Raw genomic sequence first — 27,150 nt, 5'->3', positions numbered from 1 at the left:
GGTCAGCACATGGGACACCCACAGCACCCATCCTCCCCTAAAGCCCACCTGGGCACTTCTAATTGGGTTTTCAACATCAGTGGCTTATCAGTGAAGCCACTCTGGTCATGGAATCGTGTGCCCACTAAACTTGCCACTAGGAGACGGGTTTAAAGGAAATGCCAGTGTGACATAAAATAATCCTCATCCAGACCCGTTTCCTGTGGAGGTGCAGGTTGTGGGTGGAACTACCAAGGCATGGGCCTGGCTGAAGCAGAGCAAACCACTCAATCAAAGCACCTCCACTCACACAGAATGTGGGGTTTCCCAAAGCACTTTCCTATGATCAGTCTCAGTTGTGCTAGGAGGTGGGCAGGCCAGTTGCTTCTATTCACATGAATGATAACAAGAAACTGAAGTTCAGAGAAGTCAAAGAGCTTTTCCAAGACCCCTGGGAAGCCAGGGACAGGGCTGGGTCAGTTGCTGGACCTGCTGGTTCCTTGCCTAGAACATTTAGGCCATTGACAGCCTCTTCTGTGAAGGTTGGAGAAGTGTTGGAAGACACACCCAATTAAGAAGTCATTCTAAAACCTTCAGAAGCTCATGAGACAGTACCTGAAAAGTACGCAGATCCCTGAAAGGCCAGAGAGATCCAAACACAGTTTTATTATGTAAGAGGGCAGCTCCTTCCGGAGCCGAGCAGCAACATGTGTTAGCACTTACTTGCTCGAGCTCTCCTACTGGTTGCAAAACACTGTGTCAGATTTCATGGAAAATTCTAAAGGTCACCGTGGCACTTGACTGTGAGTGAGATTATGGTGTCACCTCACTGGTGCCATCCACAGCCCTTCCCGGGAGCTCCCCTCTCTGAGTCAGCGCCCCCAAACCCCGTGCCTATTTGTCACCTCCAGCCCAATGCCCCGAGTCACATGCAGTCTGTCGGTCCTGAAGCACCTGAAGCATAAATTCCCCAGGTGATGAAAGAATGACTGGTTTTGGCAAACTTAACTCACCTCATAGCAGTGACGTCTACACCTGCTGAGAATTGGCAGTGATAACAGGTGTGTCTTTATGAAAGAGGGGGGAAAAATACAGAAGAGGACCAAAAAATGTGGGGGGAGGGGACTAGGCAAAATTATTTTTAGTATGTCCAAGCGCAGCACCCAAAAAAATTATGAAATACCTAGATATTCCTCTTGTCTTAAGGGGTTTGATGTGCCCCATGAAATGTCCTTAGTGGGGGCCATATCTGATCCTGTCTCGTAATCCTTGGGGCCCTAGGGGCTCCCTGTGTAGTCATCTTCCCAGACCTCCTGTGGGAATAAATTGTGTACTCCAAAAAGACATTTGAAGACTCATCAACAACCCGAGTTATGCAGATGACACAACCCTGCTTGCTGAAACTGAGGAGGATCTGAAGTATTTGCTACAGAAGGTCAAGGACTGTAGTCTTCAATAGGGATTGAAGCTCAACATCAAGAAGACAAAGATTCTCACCGCTGGGCCAACTGGCAGCATCATGATAGATGGCGAAGAGATTGAGGTTGTTAACAATTACAGCTTGCTTGGCTCTGCAATTAACACTCTTGGTACCAATAGCTAAGAAATAAAAAAATGAATTGCACTGGGCAAGTCTGTTGTTAGGGACTCTCCAGAGTACTGAGGAGCAATGATGTCAGTTTAAAGACTAAGGTGCACCTGATCCAAGCTATGGTCTTTGTAATTACTTCCTAGGCATCAGAGAGTTGGACAATAAATAAGGATGATAGAAGAAGAATCAATGTCCTTATGTTGTGGTGCTGGAGAAGAGTGTTTAACATTCCATGGATTGCCAAGAAAACAAATAGATCTGTCCTGGCTGTATGTAGGAGGCAAGAATTTTGAAGCTCTGTCTCACATACTTTGGGCACATGGCCAGGAGACCAATACTTGGAAAGGTAGAGGGACAACACAGGAGAGCTTAAGACCTCAGATGAGATAGATTGACACAGTAATTGGGATAATAGCGGTAGGTGTGGCAGAGATAGTGAAATTAGCTTAGGATAGAGTTCAGAGCTATTGTACATAGGGTTACTATGAGTCGAAAATGACTCAACAGCACATAACAACAAGCCCAGTACTTGTGAACATGTCTTCATTTGGAAATGGGGGTATTTGGAGTTGCTTGTTTGCCTCTGAGAGCTGGACAATGACTAAGGATGACAGAAGAATTGATGCCTTGGAGCTGGAGAGCTGGAGAAGAGTACCAAACATCCCATCGACTGCCAAGAGAGCAAACAGGTCTGTCCTAGCGGGTGAAACCAGGCTGCTCCTCAGAGGCAAAGATTTTGAAACTTTGTTTCACATACTTTGGGCATGTTGTCAAGAGGGACCAGTCCTTGGAGAAGGACAATCAGTCTTGGAAGGGAGGAGGGTCAGTGTAGGAGAGGAAGACCCTGGATAAGATGGATTGACACAGTGACTGTGGCAATGGGGTCAAGTGCTTCAGAGACAGTGAGGCTGGCTCAGGATAGGGCAGGATTCAGAGCCTTTGTTTACAGGGTTGCTACAACATAAAGAAATGATGTTAATTACAGAACAGAGTTCAGGGTTTTTTGTTCATATGGTCATTATTAGTTGTATTCAACCTGATGACACGTAACCACTAAGTGAGACTAGTGATGTTATACTTTGGAGGAACATTCTTCTACTTTGTACATCAGTCTTTGTCAATTTACTGTACTGAGGTAGTCTGGGTTTGCTGTGATGCTGAACCTTATGCCATTGGGGTGTCAAATGCCATAATGGTTTCCCAATGTGGACAATGTTTGGTGGAGCTCCCAGATGTAAAACAGGTTTGGAAGCAGGAATGGCATCCATTTCCTAAATCACATGCCTCTGAAAACTCTATGAACTTGGAGAAATGACGATAGTTATAGAAAGGCATTAGGTCTTTTGTTCATGGAGTCACTATGAGTCGTATTTGACTCGACAGCAAACAACAACAACATGAGTCATAGTTGACTCAACAGTATATAACAACAACAACATCTGGTAGCCTAGTAGGTAAAGAGTTGCACTGTCAACCCAAAGGCAGGCAGTTCAAATGTATCAGCTGCTCCTGTGCAATTTACAGCCCCTGTAAAGGCACTGGAGAGTCAGCTACAAGTCAGTTCCAACTCCTCAGCAATAGGTACGATAGGTAGTATCATTTCATATGAGGCCATACAATAGTAAGATGGGTCTTAATCTGATCCAAGTGGTGTCCTTTAGTAGAAGAGACACAGTGACAGTCCAACCACAAATTAATGGATTGAGAAAGTATGGTAGATTTACACAATGGAATACCATGCAGTACGCAGGAGCGATAACTTTGTAAATTATTACCAAATTTGGAAGAGACTGGAGAGCATTATCCTGAGTGAACTAACTCAGTCCCACAAGGATAAATATTGTATAAGACCGTTACTGTAGAATGAGTATAAGGCTCCAAGAGGGTGGGAGAGGCTGGAAGCAGAGGGATGTGGATGTACAGGGGGAGGGGAAATTAATCATTGGGCTGTACAATTTGATGGTGGGGTGAGGGAAATTGAAAGAATTTGTTCTAGTTTGTATTAGAATTTTGTAAATAAACTAGTGGAGGGAAATGTTTTCACCCATCATAAAAAAAGAGAGAGAGGGAGGAAGAAGGAAGAAGGAGGAAGGAAGGAAGGAAGGAAGGAAGGAAGGAAGGAAGGAAGGAAGGAAGGAAAGACAACCATGTGAAGATACATCCACACAACCAGGAATGCCTGAAGCTTCCAGCAGCTGAGGGACGAGGAAGGAGAGGAAGGATCATACCTAGAACCTGCAGAGCGTAGATGGCCCTGCTGACTCCCTGATATCAGACCACCAGGCTTCAGGAACCTGGGGCAATATATCTGTGCATGAGCCACTTACTTTCTAGTACCTTATTACAGCAGCCTTAGGGCACTCACTATACACTTTCCTCACAGCCCACATGTCAAGGATTTCCAAGGCTCCAAAGACAGAATTTGGGCATATCAAGAACCTCCATCAGTGGTCAGAGAGTGAACCTTAGGCCCACAGAGGACAACAAAACAGTGGGCTGTAAAAAGCAGATCCAGAAGGTTCTATAAGCTAAGCATTTCCATCTCCTGTTTCATCCTCCCTCTAAGTTATAGTGCTCAAAAAAAGAAGAACTTACTGCAGTTGAGTCAGAATTGACTCACAGCTGATGCTTCAGGGGTTTTTCAGAGCTGTAAATTGCCCCAGAGGAGATTACACATCTTTTTTTCTGGCTGGTAGATTCACATGTATGCCTTTAGGCTGGCAGAGCAACTCCTTAGCCTCTCAGCCATCAGAGCCCTCTATCATGTAGAGACTGTGAGTATCCCAAGTTCTATTATTAGAAAGGTCAAAATGAGATACAAAATGAGATGGTGATGTCCAGAGCCCAGGGCAAGGGGAGAGCTGGCAGCACCTGGCCCTTCCTCGTCCAGGCATTCATCAGATGGGGCTCCTACAAGAGACCCTGGGCATGCTGATAATCAGGAAACCATTGCTTTAGAAATTTTAGAAGTGGCCTTAGGTGGACTTTGCCTTTGATCTACTCCTTTTTAGTAAGAAAACCAACCAAACAACCAAACAAACAAAAAAAAAAACACCACACACACACACACCAGAAAAACACCAACAATAAAATTCCACCCCAAAACCGACCCTGAAAACCCCCTCACTGCTGTTGTGTTGGAATGAACTCATAGCTGAGTGTCCGGCAGGCTGTTGGAGGCTGTAAGTCACACGGGAAGATATTGCTCATCATTCTCCCTCAGAACTTCCTGTGGATTTGAACTGCCAGAGGCCTGGCTTTTAGGTTAGCCTTTCAACACCCCCATACAGACTACACACCAGAGCTCCCTTCTCTTTGTTGTTGTTGTTATGTGCCGCTGAGTTGCCTGCTACACATATCGACCCTATATTTACAACAGTTCTGAAGCTTGCCCTGTCCTGAGCCAGTCTGACTCTGACACGCCAGCTCTCACTGTCCCAGTTACTGCATTAATCCATCTCATCTGGGGTCTTCCTCTCCTGCGCTGTCCCTCCACCCTTCTGAGTGTGATGTCCTTCTCCAAGGACCTGTCCCTCCTGGCCACGTACCCAAAGCATATGAGACGGAGCTTCAAAATCCTAGCCTCAAAGAAGAAACTTGGTTTCACTCTCTCCAGGACAGACTGATTTGTTTTTCTGGCAGTCCATGGTATGCTCAAGACTCTTCTCCAGCACCACAATTCGAAGGCATCGATTCTGTCATCCTTAGTCATTGTCCAGCTCTCTGATGTATAGCAAGTAATTGCAAAGACCATGGCCTGGATCAGGCACACCTTCGTCTCTAGACTGACATCGTTGCTTCTCAGTACTCTGGACAGGTCCTTGAAAGCAGATTTACCTAATGCAATTCATCTTTTAATTTCCTGGCTCCTTCATTGTTGTTATCAAGTACCACCCAGTGGGAACCGACTCAACAGCTGCCCCTCCCGTGGGTTTTCAGAGGCAGTGAATCACATGGGCAGTGACTGCCCAGCTTTCTCCCGTGCAGCACCTGCTGGATTTCTATTGTACTTCTGGGTTGGCAGCACAATGCTCGGCACCTGTACCAGCTGCTGTCGAGCTGATTCCAGCTCATGGAGACCCCATGTGTGAGGGGAGAACTGTGTCCCACAGTGTGTCCACTGGTTGACTTTTTAAAAGGACACTGCCAGGCCTTTCCTCCAAGGCACTGCTGGGTGGACTCAAAACTCTAGCCTTTCCACTAGAAGACGCCAAGTATGTTAACAGCTTGGACCCAGGGACTCCAGACAATGGATAAGAATATTTTAAATACGTAGGTCACACCAAGAAATCTGTTCTTTTTAGTTGTGATCAAGTCATTTGGGATACATGGCAGCCCTATGCATGCAAGATTTTCAGGGCTGCAGCTTTCCTGAAATGCATCACTGGACCTCTTGCCAAAGATGCTTCTGGGGGAGTTCAAACTGTCAACCTTTCAGTTACTAGATGAGCGCTTAGCCGTTTGAGCCACCCAGGGAACCTTGGCATAACCTTGGTACACTGGTAAACAAGGTAGTTTGCTCTTCCACATTGTGGTACCGGCTGTGCCCATTCCATGGGGTTTCTAAGAGGACCAACTGAAATAAAACAGCAAGACTACCCTTGAGTGGCCGGAAGCCTTACACACCCAAGGCATGGCCTCCCTGGAAGGGCCCCTACCCACTGTGCTAACCTATACACTCTGTGCTTGGAAAGACCACAGAGCTTCTTCTGCAAGATCAGCAAGTGGTCCTGGGGAGCTCAGAGCCCCAGGAGGGGCCAGGGGCTGCTGGAGCTCACCAGGAGAGAGGGGGGAGAATGAACCCCTCACTGGATGATTCCTGATCTAGACTGAAACCAGAGGTGATTCAACACCACCAAAAAATTCAAGCCCAAGTTCTTACACTCATCAGTCATCTTACACTCATCTCTTTTTATCATCTCCATTGGGTGGAAAATGCCAGTGTGCAGGCCCGGGGCTCTAGAAAGCTACCAGTTCCTGAGGGCAAGAGACTCTTCTGGAAAGAACGCCTGTCTTCCTGTCAGGGACGTCCTGTGGTGCCCCCTAGCAGGCGTGCTCCATGAATTTCTCATGGTGCCAGGCTACATAGCTCTGCAATGTGTTGGCTGAACTTTTCAGGAAACTTGGATGCCACGCATACTTTTCCTTTCTCTGCGGGCAGGCAGGATGAGTCAACCCCAAGATTCAGACCTCACCAGCTGCTATGATTCAGAGGCTCAGGCCCAGGTGCAGGGACTCTCCCACAGAGCCTAGGGAGAGAGAGGGCTGCTCAGGGGAAGCCTGGGGATGGGACAACACGCCTGCAGCCAGGCAGCAGGGCCTCTCAACACTGCTGCCATGTCAGAGGTGGGCAGAGCAAATCTTCATTACCCATGTCCATGGAGACTAGAGAGTCTGGGGACATTGGGGGATTTAGGGCATTTCCTCTAGCCTATGTGAGCAACCCCAAGGGAAGCTGGGCCCTGGCTCACATCTCCCCCACTTTCCTGCCTTTTCCCAGCCCCTGCATTTAATTAGTGCTCATCTGCCATCCAAGGCTGAATTCACATTCTGCTGCCTCCCTCGATTCTTCTGAACATAGTGCCACTGTGATAAAGGAACACTGGACAGAGACCTGAGTGTGGTATCTGAGGGATGATGATGGTGCCTGAGAAACAGGCCCTGGGGTGGGGATCAGCGTGAGCACCCTCGGGACATCTTCATGCCACAGAGGGGAAAGGGGGTGGAGAGGACATAGAAGCTGTGCAGAACCACTGAGAACCCAGCCTGCCCTATGGGAGGTTCTGATCCTTCAGAGGGGTCTGAGATAGGGAAAGGGGTTAGGCCTTTGTGTTCACACTCATCAATGACTGAATGTAGGCCAACTCGGCAAGGTGCAGGAACTTGCTTGGGTTCCTTAGCTGACAACGTCCACAGAGGGCTAAGGGCTGAGGCTGATCTGTGGCAGCGCTCCCAGGGGCCAGGAGACCAACTTTTTCCTTGTGCCGTGTGCATAGTACAATGTCTATCACCATGCAGAGGAACCAGGCTACAGGGTATCCATTACCTTGAGCCAGGTACCTACAAAGGCCCTACTTAGCTTGTTAAGAGACTCAGCAGTGTTCAGGGCTGGAAGGATATGCTAGGAGATGAAGCCAGACCATGTGTGACTGACGCCCAGGTGAGATTTTTTACTCAGGCCTTGAAAGGTAGAAAAGAGTATGATGTGATTAGATTTAGATTTTAAAACAAAAGTCAGCAAATTATATTCCACTGGCCAAAACCTACTAGCTGCCTTGTATTACAAATAAAGATTTATTGGAACTGCCTGTTTATTTAAATGTTCTTAATAATGTGTTTTGACAGAGACCATTCAACTCAAGAAGCGTAAACTAATTATTACCAGTCCTTTTACAGGAAAAACATATTAGCTTCTCTTTTAAAAGGCTTTGCTGGAACAGAGTAATTTTCAAGGTTATGAACACAGCATCCCCTCACGGGGCTCCAGGGTCCAAGCCCTTTGCCAGCCTCTTTGGGTAACACCACCTCCTAACCACATCACACAGTTTAGCATCTGACTGTATGTTGTTATATATGTGATACAATGAGACGGATTGACACAGTCACTACAGCAATGAGTGTGGGCATTGCAGAGAGCGTAACAGTGGCGCAGGACAGAGCAGGGTACTGACCTGTTCTTTACGGAGTCTTTATGAATTGTCTTCAACTCGGCGGCAACTAACAACAACATCACGTTGGACAGACCCGCGGCAAAAGACCTCTTTAACGTACTGAAAAGCTAAGACGTCCCTTGAGATTTCCTGAATCACTTCCCGGGCACGGGAAGGCTGGATAATAAGTAAAGAAGAACTGACCACAGACTGTCAGAAGTGAAGCCCAAATGTCCTCAGAAGTGAAGATGGCAAAACTTTCTCTCTCCTACTTCAGATGAGCTATCAGGAGGGACCAGCCGCTGGAGGAGGGCGTCATGTCTGGTAAAGTAGAAAAAAACGTGAACACATTGCCACTGCATTGGAATCGACTCCTGACAGCCCATCTTTGTCCCTTGGAGCAGCTGGTCATTCCAGGGTGAGCAGCACCCTGGTGACGAGCCAGAGGGTGAATGACAAAGCGGAAGGCCCTCCAATGAGGTGGAACTTACTCAAGGGCTGCAACGATGGGGTCAAACACAGGAACAACTGTGAGGAGGACCCAGATCGGCGTAAATATTTAGTTCTGTGGTGAACAGGGTTGCTGAGTCAGAACAGATTTAATGGTACCTAACACCCTGATTCAGGCCATGGTCTTCTCAATCACCTGCTACGCGTCAGAGAGCTGGAAAATGAGTAAGGATGAGTACTGAATATCCCATGGACTGCCAAAAGAACAAGCAGACAGGTCTTGGAGAAGGTCCAGCCAGAGTGCTCCTTGTGGGCAAGGGTGACAAAACTTCATCTCACATATTTTAGACATGGACATCATATCTGGAAAGATGGAGGGTCAGCAAAAGAGATGGAGACCCCCCAATGAGATGAACTGACCAGTGACTGCAGCAATAGACTCACCTGTATCAGAGACGATGAGGTTGGCACAGGATAGGACAGGGTTCAGGTCTTTTGTTCACAGTCACTATGCGTCACACCCGACTCAAGAGCATCTAACAACAACAACAACAACAACAGCAACCACCCCACTGGGCTTCCTGCCTCTCTGCACTATGCTTGTGCTCCCTGTGGCTCTTCTGAAACACAGAGCCATTCAAACAGTACATACCCCACGGCGTAACTCATGGGAAGAGCGGACGGACAACAGCAAGGGTCTTTCTAGACCTACAGCTCTCTATAGTGTGGGTACCACCAAGGGCTTCCTGAAAATCCTGCGTCAGTTACACTAAAGGAGAAAGTTCCCCTCCTTGTAATGTGAGGTGCACTCTGGACAAGAATCTGGGGATACTCAAGGTATCTACATGGTTCCCAGGTACATGGTGTTGCTAGCTGTTCCTGGGCACCTGCGTGGCTGAACCCAGCAGTTGTCTCACCAGGGTTCCCTCTCAGGGTGTCCCTAAGGGCAGGAGAAGGCCCTGGCACCCCTGGGTGGCATGTCTGGCTGCAGCCCTGGCCACAGAGACCAACAGCTCGGCCTGGAGTTTACTCTCCCTCCTGTCTATTCCACCCAGGCTGGTGGCAAGTTTTTGTTACTTGGTTTTGGGTTGCCTCCCAGAAGCCTGTTTCCCTTCTCAGCTCTTTTTTATAACCACCTAAGCATATAATTTAAAAGATAGTCTTCGCATTAATCGCCACCTGTCTGAAATACCTAGAGTCGTCTCCATCTTCTCGGTATCTGAGGAGACCATGTGCAGGAGAACTGCAGAGTGGCCAGCATGGAGGTCAGACCTCAGATCTAGATGGCAGGAATGACTCAGGGCTGACCCTGATTTCTTTGACGCGGCTCTAAATTTAGGCACAATGGTTCCCATTGACATTCACGAGCTGTCTAACTGCCTGGCGTCGTTCTTCGGGAACAAGTTGGAGCAGGCAGCTACTTGGCCCTGGAAAGCCCTTGGCGTGGATACGAAACACTCGGAGACTCCAAATTAAATTCTTAAAAGCAGAGTTCATTCCTCCACACAGAGCACAAAACCTTGGGCATTTTATGGGGAAACAGACTTTTATTTGCAAAGTAAACTCGAGTTGCTGGGATATAAAGGAAGAGCTGTCCCTGGTGCAGTGCTGCAGGAGTGTGAAAGGAGCAAGAGTTTTACAAGTTCAATAAACCTCTCAGAAAGCTCGTTCACATTTCGAACAGCGTGCCTAACAGCATCTGCTGACGACCCAGAGACACTAGAGGGTGAGTCTGAAGAGCTGAGAGGCAGCCGCCCAACGCAGGGCCAGAGCCATCTGTGGCAGAAGCCATCTTTTAATTTTACTGCAAATGGAGAAGGTGGAATTCATTTTCGGAGTTCAAAGTCCATATGCCCCCCACCAGGGGTGTGAGCGAGCCTGTGAAGTCTCTGCATTGAATGTCTTACCATTTCGCACGGGGCTCGAATCCAGTCCTTCTCTCTGTCCCAGGGTTCCACCACCAGACCCTCGAAACCTACCACCCTAGTCTCTGACCATCAATGGTAGGGCTTTCCAAACAGCAATTACGCCCTGGCTGGGAAATCATGTCTATGGGTCAGATAAAGCATGTTTTTAAACTGAACCAGGATAGGATAAAAAAAAAAAAAATGAATACACAGTCCAGGGTAAACGTTGCTTCTTGAAAAATGCATTTAGTTGTATCTGGGCCTACATTGGGTTGCTACATAAAATGCATCTTTTACTTTGTGGGGACCATGGTCCAGAGCAATGAAACCACAGCCGTCACGGATTCTTCTCACGGCACTGTCACTGGGCTGCAGGAGCCACTAGACGCCAATGGCAGCATTCCCTATAATTAGAGTTGCTGGTTGTCCAGTTCAGCCATTTCCAACTCCTTTCTTCTAACAGGACAGAGAGAAAGTCCAAATGCAGAGCAGTTCAGTCTTCTGTCAGCAGAGCCACTGCGGTGGAGGCTTCCCAGTGAGCCAGGCTCCTGTTGGGGCCAGTCTGCCACAACACCATCATCTTGCTCTCTGAGAACCTTCCCTCTATGGGACTGGGGTTGCTTCCCTTCAACAGCTTCCAGAAAAGTATCCGTTTCCTCTGATGCTAAAAATCCCTTCTCTGCTATAAGTTTTGGCACACAGAGCCTTTAACTTTTATACGACCTCTTAGTTTGAATGCTTTTACCAGTGCCTTTCCCCAAAGCTGGTGTCAATCTGTGAAGGAGGGGAAGGAATGGGGTGCTGAGATCCAGGAGCCCACAGAGGCAAGGAGACAGAAAGTTCCCAGAACCATTTCACTTACTGGTCAGCTGTCTTCCTATTGTTTGGAGCTTAGTTCTGATGACCTTCCCACATAAAACAGTACCCTCCCAGTCACCTCTTCTTTGACTCTATGTTTTCTTCATAGTGCTTCACCCCTTAGGTTTTCACTCCTGACAGAGCTGGGCTACTGCTAATCCAAGGGCTTTACTTCTCTGAAGGTCTGAATTTACCCAGTGCTCCATGGGAGCCTGGGAAACCCAGGGGGTCAGCCAGGGGGTCAGCTGTGAGTTGGAACTGACTTGAAGGCAATGAGAGAGAAAGAGAGAGATTTCCAGCTGTCCCTCAGCATGCTTCGCCCATTGCCTAAGGTCCAGCTCAGAGTGGCTCTCAGAACTCCAGGGAAGCAATGTGTTTGTGAAGAACCTCCTTCCCCCCAGAAGACGAGGCCGGCTGGTCAGTTATGAGATTTCTCTAGCCCATCAGCTTTCACCTGTTTTGGAAAAGTGCCTGAAAGTGAACATTCCCAGGCTGAAATAGACCCCACAGACACAGTGGGCCTGCATCATCCCGTGGGAGGCTCAGTTCACTCAGCTCTATCGCCCTCCAGTGGTCATTTGGCCACAAAGCGGCAATGGTCCAAGATGTTCCCACAGATGGTAGCGCCAACTGCCCTAAATCTATCTACTCTCTCACCTCAGCCTTTTCCTACATGTAAAATCAGACTGAAAGACACAGTCGGAATATAAAGGTGAGAGGTAATAATTATTAAATTAATCTTGTCTTGATGTGGGAAAGATTTAAAATTTACTTTCTGTTTCCTGTTGTGTGGTTTCAGGTCTGTGACCTCTCTCAAGAAAATAAATGCACAGAGGTAGCAGCAACACTTATCCCTCCACGCCTTTTAACTCATCCAACACTAGTTTGACTAAGTTGAGAAAAAATATTTTAAAGGAACTCTTGAGGAAAGCTCAAGAAAATAAAGATCTCATCACTGGGCTAATTGGTAGCATCATGATAGATGGAGAAGAGATTGAGGTTGTTAACAGCTTCAGCTTGCTTGGCTCCACAATCAACACTCTTGGTGCCAGTAGCCAGGAAATACAAAAAAAATTGTATTGGGAAAGTCTGCTGTCAGGGACCTCTCCACACTGCTAAAGAGCAACATGATTAATCTAGATACGTCTGATTCAGGCCACAGTCTTCACAATTACTTGCTCTGCATAAGAGAGCTGGACAATGAATAAGGATACCTTTTAGTTGTGGTGCTAGAAAAGAATATTGACCATACAATGGACTGCCAAGAGAACAAACAAATCTTTGAGTTCTAGAGAGAGTGAAACCAGGCTGCTCCTTGGAGGGAAGGATTTGGAAGCTCCATCTCATGTATTCTGGGCATGTGGCCTGAAGGGTCCAATCCTTGGAGAAGGACGTCATGCTTGGAAAGGTGGAAGGGCAGAGCAGGAGAGGAAGATCCCAGATGAGACAGCTTGACTCAGTGACTGGAGTAATGGAGGCAGGTGTGTCAGAAACAGTGAGACTGGCTCTCATAGACCAGGGTTCTGAGTACACAGAGTCACTGAGTCGCAAGCAGCTTGAGAGCACATAACAACAAGAGGGATGATATAAAGAGAATATAGAAAATGTGAAATTCTAGAAGGGAAAACTCAGGTTTAACTTCAAAAGAAAGCCAAACTTAGGGGTGTTGAGTCAGAACTGACTCAGAGCTGACCCTCAGCAGGTTATCAGAGGCTATCAACCCCAAGGGAGGAGACTGCCCGTTCTCCCATGGAGCCACTGGTGGATTTGAACTACCAGAGAGGTACCACTTTTGGGTTAGCAGCACAACTGTCTATAAACTAGGCCTATCTTCTTTTTGTTGTTGTGTACCATCAAGTCAGAACTGACCCATAGCTGACCCTCCGGTAGGTTTTCAGAGGCAATAAATCCCACTGGAGGAAACTGCCCCTCCTTCTCCCACTAAGCAGCTGGTGGTTTCTTTCTTTTTTTTTTTCTTCTTCCTTTTTTTTTTTCTCGAATCGCATGCCTTCTAGATTGCAGCACAGCTTCCTACCACTAGATCACCCAAGCTCCTTGGAGCTAGTTTAGGCCTAGCTTCTTGTTGTTGTTGTTGTTGTTATGTGCCGTTGCGTTGTTTGCAACTCATAGTGACCATATGTACAACAGTCCTATATCCAGCTCTATCCTGTGCCAATCTCATTGTCTCTGACACACCTTCCCCACTCACTGAATCAATCCATCTCATTGAGGGTCTTCCTCTCTTGTGCTGTCCCTCCACCCTCCCAAGCATGACGTCCCTCTTCAAGGAGCAGTCCCTCCTTGCAACAAGTACAAAGTATGTCAGACAGAGCTTCAGAATCCTTGCTTCCAAGAACAGTCTGGTTTAACCCTCTCTAGGATGAACCTGTTCTCCCAGCTGCCTATGGTGTATTTCATATTCTTCTCCAGCACCACCACTCAAAGGCTTCAAATCTTCTATCAACCCTGGTCATTGCCCAGCATTCTGATGCATAGCAGGTAATTGCAAAGACTATGGTCTGAACCAGTCACACCTTAGTCTCCAAACTAACATTATTACTCTTCAATACTTTAGAGGGATCTCTGACAGTAGACTTTCCCAGTGCAATTCACCTTTTAACTTCCTGGCTGCTGGTACCAAGAGTGTGGATTGTGGAGCCAAGCAAACTGCAGCTCTTAACAATCTCAATCTCTTCATTGTCTGTCATGATGCTGCCAAACGGCCCAGTGGTGAGAATCTTTGTTTTCTTTGATGTTGAGCTTCAAACCATATTTAAGGCTACAGTCCTTGACTTTCTGCAGTGAGCACTTCAGGCCCTCCTCAGTTGCAGCAAGCAGTGTTGTGTCATCTGCATAACGCAGATAGTTGATGAGTCTTTCCCCGATCCTGATGCCACATTTCTCTTCATATAGTCCAACCTCCCGGATTATCTGTGCTAGCCAAAACCTACCTCAATAGCCATGCTTGCTTATTTCCTTCTTTCAGGATGATCTTTGGAAAGGGGGGGGAAGCTAGGGATTGAGGTGTACCACAAGGTTATAAATGTGAACTTAGACTCTAGACCTCTACAGCTTGCTCCTTGGCTTTAATCTGGTGGCCTTATCAAAGGGAGTCCCCTGACCATCACATGGTGTATCTCTCCCTTCACTCACACCCCTCCAACAGCCCTCACCCTCCTTTTCATTCACAGCATACAGGGGGAATTAAAGTCTGTCCGCGCACTGAGCTTGAATGCTCAGGTTATTGCCTTGGTTGCCACCAGATGAGTCATTCATGGCTTACCTGGGGACAAGGAGGTGTTTAAATTACTTTAGGCTCTTTGGCAATAAGTGATAGAAAAATAATACATAGAAAGGGCTAAAAAAAGAGAATCTTATTATCGAGAATGACGAGAAGGTGGTGGCAGATGGTTTCTGACGCAGAGACTGTTCAGTGATGAAATCCACAAGGGCTGCCTTTCTTCCTTCCTGTTCTGCCATCTTTGGGTGCTGGTTTATGTCTTCCGGGTCACTGAAGGACCAATGGCACTGGAAATCATGTCTCACTGCATACCAAAGGCAGGGCAAGGGATTAGGTCACACGTATCTCTTTCTACAGGGTGGTTGTTGTTGTTGTGTGCCGTCAAGTCACCTGCAACTCACAGTGACCCTATATCAGCTCTGAAGCCTGCCCTGTCCTTCTCCAAGGACCCGTCTCTCCTGGTCATGTGTCCAAAGTACGTGAGATGGAGCTTCAAAATCCTAGCCTCCAAGGAGAAACTTGGTTTCACCTTCTCCAAGACAGACCAATTTGTTTTCTTGGTGGTCCATGGTATGTTCAAGACTCTTTTCCAGCACCACAACTCAAAGGCATTGATTCTTCTTCTGTCATCCTTAGTCACTGTCCAGTTCTCTAATGCATATTGTTGTTGTAGTTATGTGCCATGGAGTTGCCTGTGACCCACAGTGACTCATAGCGAGCCTGTGAACAGATGGGAACCCTGACCTACCCTGTGCCACCATCATGGGCTCCGCCATGCTCATGCGCACTGCTGCATCTCTGGGTCTCCCCACCTTATCGAGAGTCTTCCTCTCTTTCACAGACTTCTCTTTTTCACAAGCGTGTTATTTGTAGCATAGTAGGCACAAGTACACTTCTCAGAGAGAAACATGTTCTGACACTTTAATGGGAAGGAGATGCTTCCTCAACAGGTACAGTGGGTCCAAGTTAAGACAACTAGCATTGAAGTTTATCATCAGTCCAAGGGCTTAGCCCCCATTTCCCAGTCACTGCACAGTGTCTGCACTGGAGTAAAAGAGCAGACTCTGGAGGTAGGTTCTCTGAGCTCGAATCCTAGTCCTAGTTATGGGCTCTATGGCCTTTTTTTATGCCTCAATTTCAACTACAGTAAAATAGCAAAAACATAATTACATAAACTTGTCATGAAAAGGATGATCATACTTAACGTACAACTGACAAGTTGATACAGGACATGAATGAGGGACTGAAGTTGGAGGGAAGAGGGGAAGATTTGTGTAAGTGAGTGAATGAGAGCCAATTTAAAAAAGAATTTATACAGTTATTAACAACTATTAGGGAGCAAAGTGTGGTAGTCAAAATGAAAACATTCTGCAGTTATGCCTTGCTGATTGTACAACATGAATTTTTTACTCTTAATAAAAATTCAGTTCACATAACATGTCATCTCCAAAGGTAAGACAATCCTAAAATCAACCATAAAAACTCTTCTAGCAATAATGATCCACTGTATTGGAAACATCTATGGCCTTAGAGCCACTTCGACTTCTTTAGGTACTAGAGTCAGATTAACCAGGTCAACATTTCAGACATGATGGGCATGTGGTCTCTGTTACAGTCAATTTTGGCATGACATACAAAAACTACCCAGAAATAAGCAAATTTCTGTGTTTCAAAGAAACTTTATTTAAAAACAAAACAAAACACAACCAAAAAACAAAAAACATGACAGGCTGACTACAGTCACTGAGCTGTAATTTCTCCAACTATCAGAATGAAAGGTCAAAATATGGTTATGACTTGGTCAGGATAGTGGGTCCTGATCATCCTGGGAAGTAGGTTTGCTGCTACTAGAAGTAGGCTGAGAGGAGTTAAAAATCCCAGTGGCCTTTGCCACATGCTTGGATTCACTTGCAGTGAGTTTCCTGTGGGCTAGTAATGTAGTAACTAGTGAAGAACTGCTGTAGCTACACAAATAAAACCCTTAAAGGCTAAAATCCCTTTAGAATCAAAGTTTGCTTGACTTCCCTGGCAAAGGACACCAGTCAAGTACTAGCTTAGCTCCAGGACCAATTAAAGAATCTAGAAGTGTAAGCTTCTCTCTGTTCTCCCTTTCTTGTTCTTTGGCATTTAAAGACTTTTACTTTCTCTTTTAAAATGAAAATGGAATTTGTATCATTCTCCTTTCCCTCTAATAATAACACATATCAAGATTTAACCAGCATGTAAGCATTGTCTGCGGTGCTACTAAAACCGTATTGTTCCGTGTCGAGTTGGAACCGACTCATAGTTGATCTACCAGCAGATTTTAAACAGCAGCAAACTGTACAGAAGGAAAGTACCCATCTTTCTCCGACTAAGCAGCTGGTGGATTTGAACTGTGTGCTTTCGGGCTGGCAATGCAACTCCATACCACTAAGCCACCAGAGCTCACTAAAACTTTAGGCTTTGCATTTATCACTTAATCCACATCTTATCAGGCAGAAAAGGAGGATATGGACAAAAACTGAGGTGAAATGGGCAGCACCTTAAGGCAGGACCCTGAAAACAGTGAATCATGGTGCTGGCCTCTGCTGAGCAGTGAACAGCAAGGCATGAGGCTGGAAGTCGGTTCATACTTAATGCTGAACACAGCATGAGGATACTGTGAAAGTGGGGATGGGGTGCCCCTACATCAGTACAAATGCAGGGTCATGAGGGGGCACAATGTGAGAGTCACTCCTTGGGTCACCTGCAGGACCTCTGAAATGGGCTGCTGAGGCTTCTGTCTCTGCTACATGACCATGCCCCCCACACCCCAGCTACAAAGACTGCTTTGGGGTCCTGATTAGGCCACTTGGAGATCTGTCATGAGATATTTATACTATTAAGTAGAAAGAAATAAAAATGAGGAATCATCTGAGCTCACAGAAAAGATACATGAGCCCAGTCATAGAGGTCTCCAGTGTGGCTCTGTCTCTTCCTGAGTTCCAGCAGTACAGCTCTTCTTTGAACCCCGGTGACACCCCCAATTTCCCCCAGTAGACTGTCTAGTTGGTTTTAAAAACATGAAGTGAAAGGTGGGAAGTGAAAGGATGATGATCAAATATGGAATCAGAACTAGCACCAGAAATGCAATCCCTAACATCCCTCTGACAGACGGGGTTCCAAGGTTTTTAGCAGATGATATAAAGGGAACACTTGGCTGTCACACCAGCTGCTATGTGGTTATTGTTCAGTCTAGACAAAATTAATTGAGCTGCTCAGAAGGACAGCTATTTTTAGTACCAAGACCAGATAGGAAATTTCTCCCAGGAGTCTTGGGCACTGGGAAATGTCTTTGTGGCATCCTATACTGGACACAGAGTTCAAGTGGCCTTGTGGTAAGAAACTGCACTGCAATCCCAAGAAGGCAAGCAATTCAAATCCACCAGGTGCTTCACGGGAGAAGGATGGGCAATCTTCCCCTGTGCACTAACTGCCTCTGAAAACCCTCTCGAGGGTCAGCAATAGGTCAGTTCTGACTCGATGGTACACAACAACATCATACTGGACACAGAAGGCTGGAGGGGCTCGTCATAAAGATCCTCCACGCAGCCCGACAGCACTGCTCTCAAGCTCAATTTTGTGACATCATTCTAGGGCAAGGTGAACAAGACATACTCTAGTATCTCGATCCAGAAACAGATTTTCAAGTATGAGGGGAGAAAAGGTACGTCACTGCTCTCCAAGCTAGTCTTACACCAAACACAACTGAAAAATCAAATGGGAAAGAGTCCAGTGACGTTCCCAGCCAGGCAGAACCTAAGTGCAAGTACAGCAGGCAGCTCATGAACACAGATGCCGTAACTTCTCACTTGAGTGGCCAAGGGCTGAGGCGGCTGGCGTCCTTTGGGGAGAGTCAAAGAGCTGAGCTCTCTGGCTTAGGAGCAGCAACACGGGCAGTTGCTCTGCGAGCCAGGCGCCCCATGGTCCCAAGAACCCTCACCACAGAGTCCACAGCACAGGGAGTTCTGGTGGCCTAGTGGCAAGAAGCTGCACTGCAATCCCAGAGCTACGCGGTTCAAATCCACCAGATGCTCTGCTAGAAAAGGAGGGACAATCTCCTCCTGTACAGTCAGATCCAATTTGATGGTACACACAAGAAATTTTAAAAAAAAAAGTCCACAGTACAAGGCTAGTCTGTTGTATTCAGTACACTCCCCCACCCCACCCCCAGGCTTTAGTGGAGATAGTGGAGAAGTAGTCATCACTTCAGTGGATAGACCAATTGGATACTTTCTGAAGGACCTTCTAAAACCGCGAACAGAGAAAAACTGCCTCCCAGGCAGCTGAGATTCCAGCCCCTTCAACATCGACAGCCCATGCCACGCCCAAGTCTATGGTAAAGAGGTGGGTAGCTGAGCCCCAGTGCATCCTGGACAGAGCCCTGCAGGAGAAATGGGAGTAACATGGTGTTGGAAGTCCTAAGGTCTCAGCATTGTTAGTAGCAGTCTGTATTACTCCTGGGGGGCGGGGGGGGAACAATTTACAACCATTAAGCTTGAAAGCACAGAGGCAGGGCTCCAAGGTGGACTCTGGGGGTTAGGACAGGGTCCTGCCACATTCTTGAGCATACACTGGGGCTCTGGGGCACAGAGCTGTGAGGTCATGCACACCTGCCCTGCCTCCAGGCATCCAAAACTTTTCCCAGTGGACCCTGGGTTTCCACATCTCTCTCTCAAGCCCCGACCTTGTCCTCGAGCTCCTCAGCATGTCACTTGGAATTAGCCAGGTCTTGGACTGTGCTGACAGCCAGCATGAGAGTGAGGACCACTTCGCCCTCCTCAGGGTGAGAAAAATGGATGGATGCCTGGCTTGGCTATTTCCCCTATCTTTCTTCCTTAATCTTTGCCTCCTTAAAGAATGGTGAGGGTAATCTAATGGACTCAAGTGTGCCCAGCGGGGGGTGGTGGTGTCCTCTTCCTGTACACAGCAGCCCCTAGAGCAAAGGCACAGTTTGCATCATTTGGATTATTCCAAGACTTGTCCCTTCAAAGCCACAACCCCCAGTGCAGACAGAGCCTCTTCCATTCGGACACTTCAGCTCTGGCTCCACCTAGTGGCAGAAGTGGGGAACTTCAGATCTACCAGATCCCATCCCCTTCACATGCTTACTTGCACAATCGCCTTCTCAGCATTGCTGCCACATTCCAGATGCCCCTCCCAGCCCTGGACCTGGCTCAGCTGTCCCGGGCATCCCTGACAAACCCAGTCACTCCTCAAAGAGGGTATAGACTCCTGACAAGTTTTTATATGTGTTCTGTTTCATTACCAATAAATGCATATCTCAAAACATTTGAACCCTGTGATACAAAACAAGTTTCTTTTGGCTTCTCACATTCATTCCTGGTCCTTTACTCAGAAGTAGTCCCTGGAACTGCAGTCCACTTTCCCTTTAGAAGTTATTGTTAGTTTCTGTCGAATTGGCTTTGACTGATGGTGACCTTATGCATAAAAGATCGGAACGCTGTCCGTCCGGCGCCATCTTCATAAATGCTGCTAATGTGACAATGTGACCCACAGAAGTGTCATTGGCTGGAGTTTGGAAACAGGACACGAGGCCTTTCATCCAAGTATATCTTAGCCAGAAAGCTCTGCTGTAGCCTGTCCACAATGACTGGTCCTGAATATCTAATAGCACAGATTTCCCAGCATCACAGCAACATGAAGGCCAGCACAGTGCAACAAACCGACAGGCGGTGAGCTTTAAAAACACAGATATATATATGCTCTAAATCATCCTGTGTATTTCTCTCCTTAAACTGTTCCTTCATATCCCCATCCAACTGTATGTATCTACAAGTCTGGCAAGTACTAAAAGAAAACAGTTAAAGAGAAGAAAATCCAGAAATAATGTCAAGACAATAAAATGGAGAAATACTTTAAGAAATTGAAGTGATGGAGAAACACTTTAAGAAACTGAAGTGATTGACCAATTGATCTTGAAAGATCTGATTAAGCAGGGCAGCGGGCAGCACCAAATGTCGAGGAGGTGACTGAAGGCTGCGGTGAGCCCAGGCACCATCACCAGGGGTGGTGACTCCATGCCCATTTCCACCTCACCGGGTTTACACCACTTTACCCCTCTAGAGTTCCTCCCTACCTCCAGCACCTCACAGCCTGCTCCAATCTGACCCACCCACCTGTGTGTCCTGAGCTTCACACCATTCCTGGAGCCCCTAAACAACCCAGGGGTGACTCAGAGGGTGTTTGGGACCCTGATCTGGAGACAGGGGCAAAGTACCTGGGTCAAGGCCAACTAAGCAGGGTAAGGCCAGCTCCTTGGACAGAGGCTTCTTCTGGCCCTCATCTCTGAATGTGATCAAGGGAGGCCATAAAGCCCATGGTCTCGGATCAGGCTTGCTTCCCTTTCTTCTCACAAGTACTTTGAGGCTCAGTTTCTAGAAACTATTTATGGAAGGTAAATGGGGAGAAGAAAAGCTTCATGGGTGAAAACACATAGACTTAAAGAAAAGTGTATGAGCAATGAAAATATCCAGTCAGGTGCATATAGAACAGGCCAGGAGGTGTTCCAGCCCCACAGTCATCCTCACTGATTCATACGGAAGGAAAAGAGGCCTGGGCTCTATTCTCCATGCACATGGAGTCCCTCCTGCCTGTAGAAATGAAGGAATGGATGCCAGCAGAGGGAGGTGCTCGGATCGGTCCAGTGCTGCCCCCCCTCTATGGAGGGTCTTGGGTATTTCTGGCTTCGACATTCGTGACATGTCCACATTGTTTATTTATTGATTTACTGTTCTCACTGAGGTCCTGGAAGCTCGTCTGCCTCATGATCTACAGGGCTAACCTTCTCTGGGTCAGTCTGCATCCTGCCTCCTTACTGCCAGCTCTCTCCAGCCCCCAGACATGGCTTCTTATTGCCCCTTGTTGCCCTCAGAAACCTCCATGGTATTAACAGGCTCACCACTCTATTCCCACTTGTCCCCCACACCCCAGCTGCCCATCCACAGTTTAGTCAGGCCTTTCCTCACTGACCTAGTTCTATGGTCATTGGTACATGCACACAGTGTCACCTTTAAAGAGACAAAAATGGCAGAGGGGAATCAGGACAAATGTTCTCTCCTCGTAAGTGCTGTACTGAAGAAACATTTGAGGATCTTAGGATGCCTATCACATAAACGATTGAGGCTCTTATGATGCCTATCACGTAAATGACGTCGAGAATATGAGAAGTGAGGTGTGAGAAAGCACTGCCCCTTTGGGGACTTGTTAAACAAGCCACCCCCACCACACACAATTGTTCTGTCTTTAATTGTACACCTTTCCTGTTATGATTCCTTCTCCAGCAAATCAACTCCAGGTCCATTCGTTGTGGAATGGACAAAGTCAAGAGAAACATGTAGACTTCAACCTTCAAGTTCCAAACCACAAAGAACGACAGAACAGAGCAGGTGACTAGGGCAAAGTCTAGGTCCTCTGGCCCCGGTGAGTGGGCCTCACCTTAGTTTCTTGGCACCATTGATTTTCAGAAGGGGACAGGCTTCACTTGGCCATCCTTTCTGGTCTCACAGGGCATTTATAGTGACCACTTGAGGATGGATGAGCCTCTGACAAGAGGTCAGTTAGTACAGGAGGAAGACGTCAAGCACACTCTGAAAGGCTCCGTTCTCAAAGGGAAAGGCAGACTCACATACCCTCCACACAGTCACCACTAAGTCACCACCAGCCCCTGGGTCCCAAGTGGGCACCACTGGCCACTTGACACACATAGAGATGGCTCCCCATAGCCCAGTACCCACGAGAAAAAAAATAGCATCAGTGCTTACTTTTTTTGGAGCGGGAGAAGAACCGGATGCCCCCAGGCGAGGTAGAGGGGTTGGAGCTCGGGGATGACTCCTTGGACGACGAGCGGAAGATGCCACTGAAGCTCATCCGGCGTGGGGAGCGAGGAGGCGACTCCTGGTAGGAGAACGGGAACACTGTCCTGGGAGAGCCAGGGCTGGTCTTGGGCCTCACGGGGGCAGACACGGGGCTGGAGGGCCGGTGCTGGGGCCCTCTGGAGAAGAAGCCCTTGGAGGGGCTGCCTGAGGTGAGAGGGCTGTCCACCTGCAGGGAGAGACAAGCAGAGGAGTTCTGAGCTCTGTCCTCCTGGACCTGCCACCATCACACCAACCAGCCAAGAGTCCCTCAAGAGGAGAGGCTTCTTACAGTTCCCTGCCCAGGATGAGCCATCTGTAGGTTGACCAGCCACCTTGTCCCACAGAGCCAGGGTTAACCTTAGCCAGTCTTCTACAAAGGGATTCCAGCAAGGTGAAAAGGAGAATATGGAGTGGGAAGTAGAAAAGGGCAGCTCAAAACCACGCATCCTACTCCTTTAACCTATCTGTATTGTTTCCTGGCCTGTCCATCTCCAGTCCTCACTGCTGACCTTCTCAAGCTTTGGTCGCCCTGGAATTTGTTCCCCTGCCCCACCTCAGAGAAGGAGGAACATCTCTCTGTGAACTAGAAGGCAGCAGGGCTGAAGCTCTTTTCTGAGGGACTTCAGAGCGAGGAGTTAATGGGGGTTTCTTCCCTGAGGCTCAGGTTCTGGATGAGAGGAAGGTCAGGGTGAAACCAACATGCCAAGACCTCACTTCCTTGAAAGCAACTGCAACCATAGGCATGTGTTGAAAAATTATTGGAATTCACATTTGTTTGGGTGTTTTTTTTTCCTTAAAAAAGGTATTGTGGCACAATGTGCACAATTTTTGCCATTTTAACCATCTTGAAATGTGCAGTTTGGTGACATGAATTACAGTCACCACATTGTGCAAACATTGTTCACCACTGACCCACAGCTGACCCTCAGAGGCAGTTAATCGCATGGAGATTGTACCCAACTATTTCCAAAAGTTTTTCATCAGTCCAAATAGACCCTCTATTCCCCTGAAGCAGTTTCACTCCCCCACACTAGTAACCACTAATAAACTGTAATCCCAATACATTTGCCTACTCTGGGTATTTCACGAAAGGAGTTCTGGAAGCATAGTCAGTACGGAGCTGAGCTGCGTTGCTAACACAAGGTGGCGCCTCTCTGCTCATTTGAATCATTAGGGGCTCTGAGCAAGGACGAGCTGTCACCTCCCGTGAGAGCTACAGCCTCACAAGATCCACTGGAGGGTCAGCTTAGAGTCAGTTCTGACTCGACGGCACTGATGGATATTTCATCTAAGTAGAATCACCACTGGACCAATTGACAGCATCAGGATGGATGGCGAAGAGATTGAGATTGTTCACAGCTTCAGTTTGCTTGCTCAGATCCACAGTCAACACTCTTGGCACCAGCAGCCAAGAAATCAAAAGACATACTGCGATGGGAAAGTCGGCTGTTAGGGACCTCTCTAAAGTACTCAAGAGCAGCGGTGTCTCTCTGGAGACTAAGGTCCGCCTGATATAGGCCCTGGTCTTTTGCTATCACTTGTTATGCGTCAGAGAGTTGGACAATGACTAAGGAGGATAGAAGGAGAATTGATGCCTTTGAGCTGTGGTGCTGGAGAAGATTATTGACTGTACCATGGACTGCCAGGAAAACAAACAGATTCATCTTGGAGAGTGTTAAACCAGGCTGCTTCTTGGAGGCAAGGATTCTGGGGATACGTCTGACATACTTTGGGCATGCTGCAAGGAGGGACAGGTCCTTGGAGAGGGACATCATGCTTGGTAGGGTGGAGGGACGGCGCAAGAAGGAAAGACCCTCTATGAGGTGGATTGATTCGGTGACTGGGGTAATCTGGATGGGTTTGTCAGAGGCAATGTGATTGGCACAGGATAGAGCAGGGTTTAGGGCTATTGTACATAGGGTCGCTATGAGTCGCAAACGACTGGACGGCACATAACAACAACAACAACAGAATCCTCTCAGATCTGTCCTTTCTCTCAGCACAGCGTTCTCACGGTTCTTCCACGCCACAGAAGCAGCACGACTTCACTTCTCTTTATGGCTGAGTGATGCTCCATGATGGGAGCTGGGCTCGCACAGGTTGAGTGTTGAGTTGTTCACTCAAAGGTCAGCAGTTTGAACCCACCAGCTGCTCCCAGTCTCCTCCTATTAAGATTTACAGCCTAGGAGACCCACGAGGTCACCACAAGTTGGAATCAACACAACAGCAGTAGGTTTAATTTTTATTTTTTAAATTACTTCAGAGTGTGTCTGCACAGAATTTTGTGCCTTCAGATACATCCACTTGATAGTTCTTTCCACCTTTGGCTATTAGTCTAGTAATGATCATAGCGGTATAAAACTGAATACTATATCATTGATATGATATTCAATTCTTTAGGGTATATGCTCAGGCGGAGAATTGCTGGATCACATGGTAATTCTATGTTTACCTTTTTGAGGAGTGAACCCTAGAATTTTGAGGCAAGGTTCACAGACTTAGATAGAACCTGTCCAACCTTGTGCCATACATGTATGCGACTGCTCAAAGGACTGGAGACCATGAGCTCTGGGATGGACGTGCCTGAATTCTGCTCAGCTCCGCCCCTCCCTGCGTGCTCCCAAGGTTTGCTACCACATCACTCTTGGCTTCAGCTGTCTCACCTATAAACATGTCCTCACTGCAGAGGGCTGCTGAGGTCAAATGAGAATTCACATGTGAGCAGCAGCTCGGTGCCAAGCGCACAGTGACCCTCCAATCTCTGTGAAGCTGTTTCTCTCCTTCTACTTGATAAACTTAACTGCCCTTTGCAGAGAAGGCCTCTGAAGCCAGGGTCTCTCGTCCAGCAGCCGGAGAGAACCATGACGCCCGAGTGGCAAGCACAAGGCCTACCAGAGGGCAGCTCGGTACTTTAACTGCCACCTCACAGGCCCTGGAAGCACTGAAGAACCTTGGTTCATGACCAGCAGAGTGCTGAAGCCATGCCTTCAAGACCACATAGTGGTGTGGCGTCCTGGGTCATCCTGCTGCAGGTGTTGTGTGGGGACCAGATGGAAGTAAGCGCTTCCACCAGTGGAGGGGCCACCCCACCTCTGAACTCACAGCCGGTGACGGATACACTCCCTCCTTTAGTACCATTAACCACCACAGGGCTGACCTCTGTCTGCCAATTCTTCACTGAGCCTGCACCCTTGTTACTTCCTTCCTTGTGCTGGGGGTTATAAAACAATAGATGGCAGTTCCTCTTACTACAAAGGAGCAGTAAAAAAAAAACACATAACAAGCATTTATTAAGATGAGCGAAGGGTAAGACAATATGGAATGAATGATACACTGTATATTGTAACTGAGACTATGGAACAAAACGTACATGAATTGGCAAAAAACAATATGTTTTGTCAACCTTTACTCAAATCAAAATATTAAACTTTCCCCCTTTGTAACCATTTTGTGAAAATCATTTCCACTCTGCACCCAATGAAGTCATAGTGTCACCTATCTATGGGACTCAGGCTTCCTGATGCTTTTGCGAATCCCAAACGGAACTCCTCTTTGCCAGGAGTGACAGAGGAAGGAGAACCAGAGACAGGAGGAGGATGTGGAATGTGTGCCTAGATGCAAATATGAAACTAGCACTGGTTGATATCCAGCAAGCAGTACTGAACATTGTGATCAAAGATTTTACAGGAGAATCCTGACAACACGGGAGAGAATGCAGACCAGAATTTAAAATTCTCATAGAATCCAGACCCTCTGGAACCAACAGACACTGAATGAATCCAATCCCTAAACCCACAGCCCTGAGATATCATTTAAATCTTAACAAAAACATCCCCAAAGCCTTCTGAAAACCACACCATTTAGCTTCACTAATAAATAACTTCTGCCTCAAAAGACTGTATTCTTTAGGAAGCTACAGAGAAACATTAAGACTGCCCTGTTTTTCCAGTCTCCTTACTTTTCCATCCTGACAGTACACCATCTTAATACTTTTCTGTCATTTATTATAATGGGAAATATTTGTATTTCCCTTCTCTGACAGGTTTCCTGTGGGTTTTAGTCTATCTATCTGAGATTCAACTGCCAACAGCAATTTGAAAGGTAGACAGACACCTAGGGGGCAGTGAGTTTATCTCAGAAAAAGAAGTTGTGAAAAGTCACACAACTATGTGTGATTTTTAAGAAGGTACTGGATGGCACTGAACTACACATGTGAATTGGCCATGGACTGTTGTCGAATCGGTGTGAGTTATTAATAAACACACACACACACACACACGTATACTAACAATAATAAAGAATAAATTTTAATGGCTTTCCCATTGATGGGCAGAATGTGCATACAGTTGAGGTGGAATTCTGAGGAAATGTCTGGGGAACAGTACAAATGAGAAGTAGACTACGCACCCTGCAACGGGGGACAGCTAGGACTGCAGAGATTCAGAGCCAAGTCAACTACTGGCTCCAGTTTTACCATCTGAGCCTGTTTCCTCACCTATAAAATGAGGAGGCTAGACCTGATTTCCCAGGGTGTCAAGATGAGGAGTGCAGTATTTCCTACAGTTATGGCACGTAA

The 27,150-nt window shown here is 47.1% G+C and overlaps 1 protein-coding gene across 1 annotated transcript in view; it reads right to left on the bottom strand.

The window, feature by feature from the left end:
• The window catches only part of PRKAG2 (protein kinase, AMP-activated, gamma 2 non-catalytic subunit), a 409,636-nt gene that overhangs the window by 237,820 nt on the left and 144,666 nt on the right, over positions 1 to 27,150 (bottom strand). The window contains exon 3 of the mRNA XM_006895189.1: positions 22,482 to 22,761. Coding sequence (XP_006895251.1) covers positions 22,482 to 22,761 — 280 coding nt within the window. The remainder of the gene's footprint in view (positions 1 to 22,481; positions 22,762 to 27,150) is intronic.

Source organism: Elephantulus edwardii, unplaced genomic scaffold (assembly GCF_000299155.1).
Source record: "Elephantulus edwardii isolate Elephantulus edwardi_28Jun2011 unplaced genomic scaffold, EleEdw1.0 scaffold00161, whole genome shotgun sequence".
NCBI classification, from domain to species: Eukaryota; Metazoa; Chordata; class Mammalia; order Macroscelidea; family Macroscelididae; genus Elephantulus; species Elephantulus edwardii.
The sequence above is the reverse complement of the archived record's forward strand: the minus strand, read 5'-3'. Positions and strand labels throughout refer to the sequence as shown.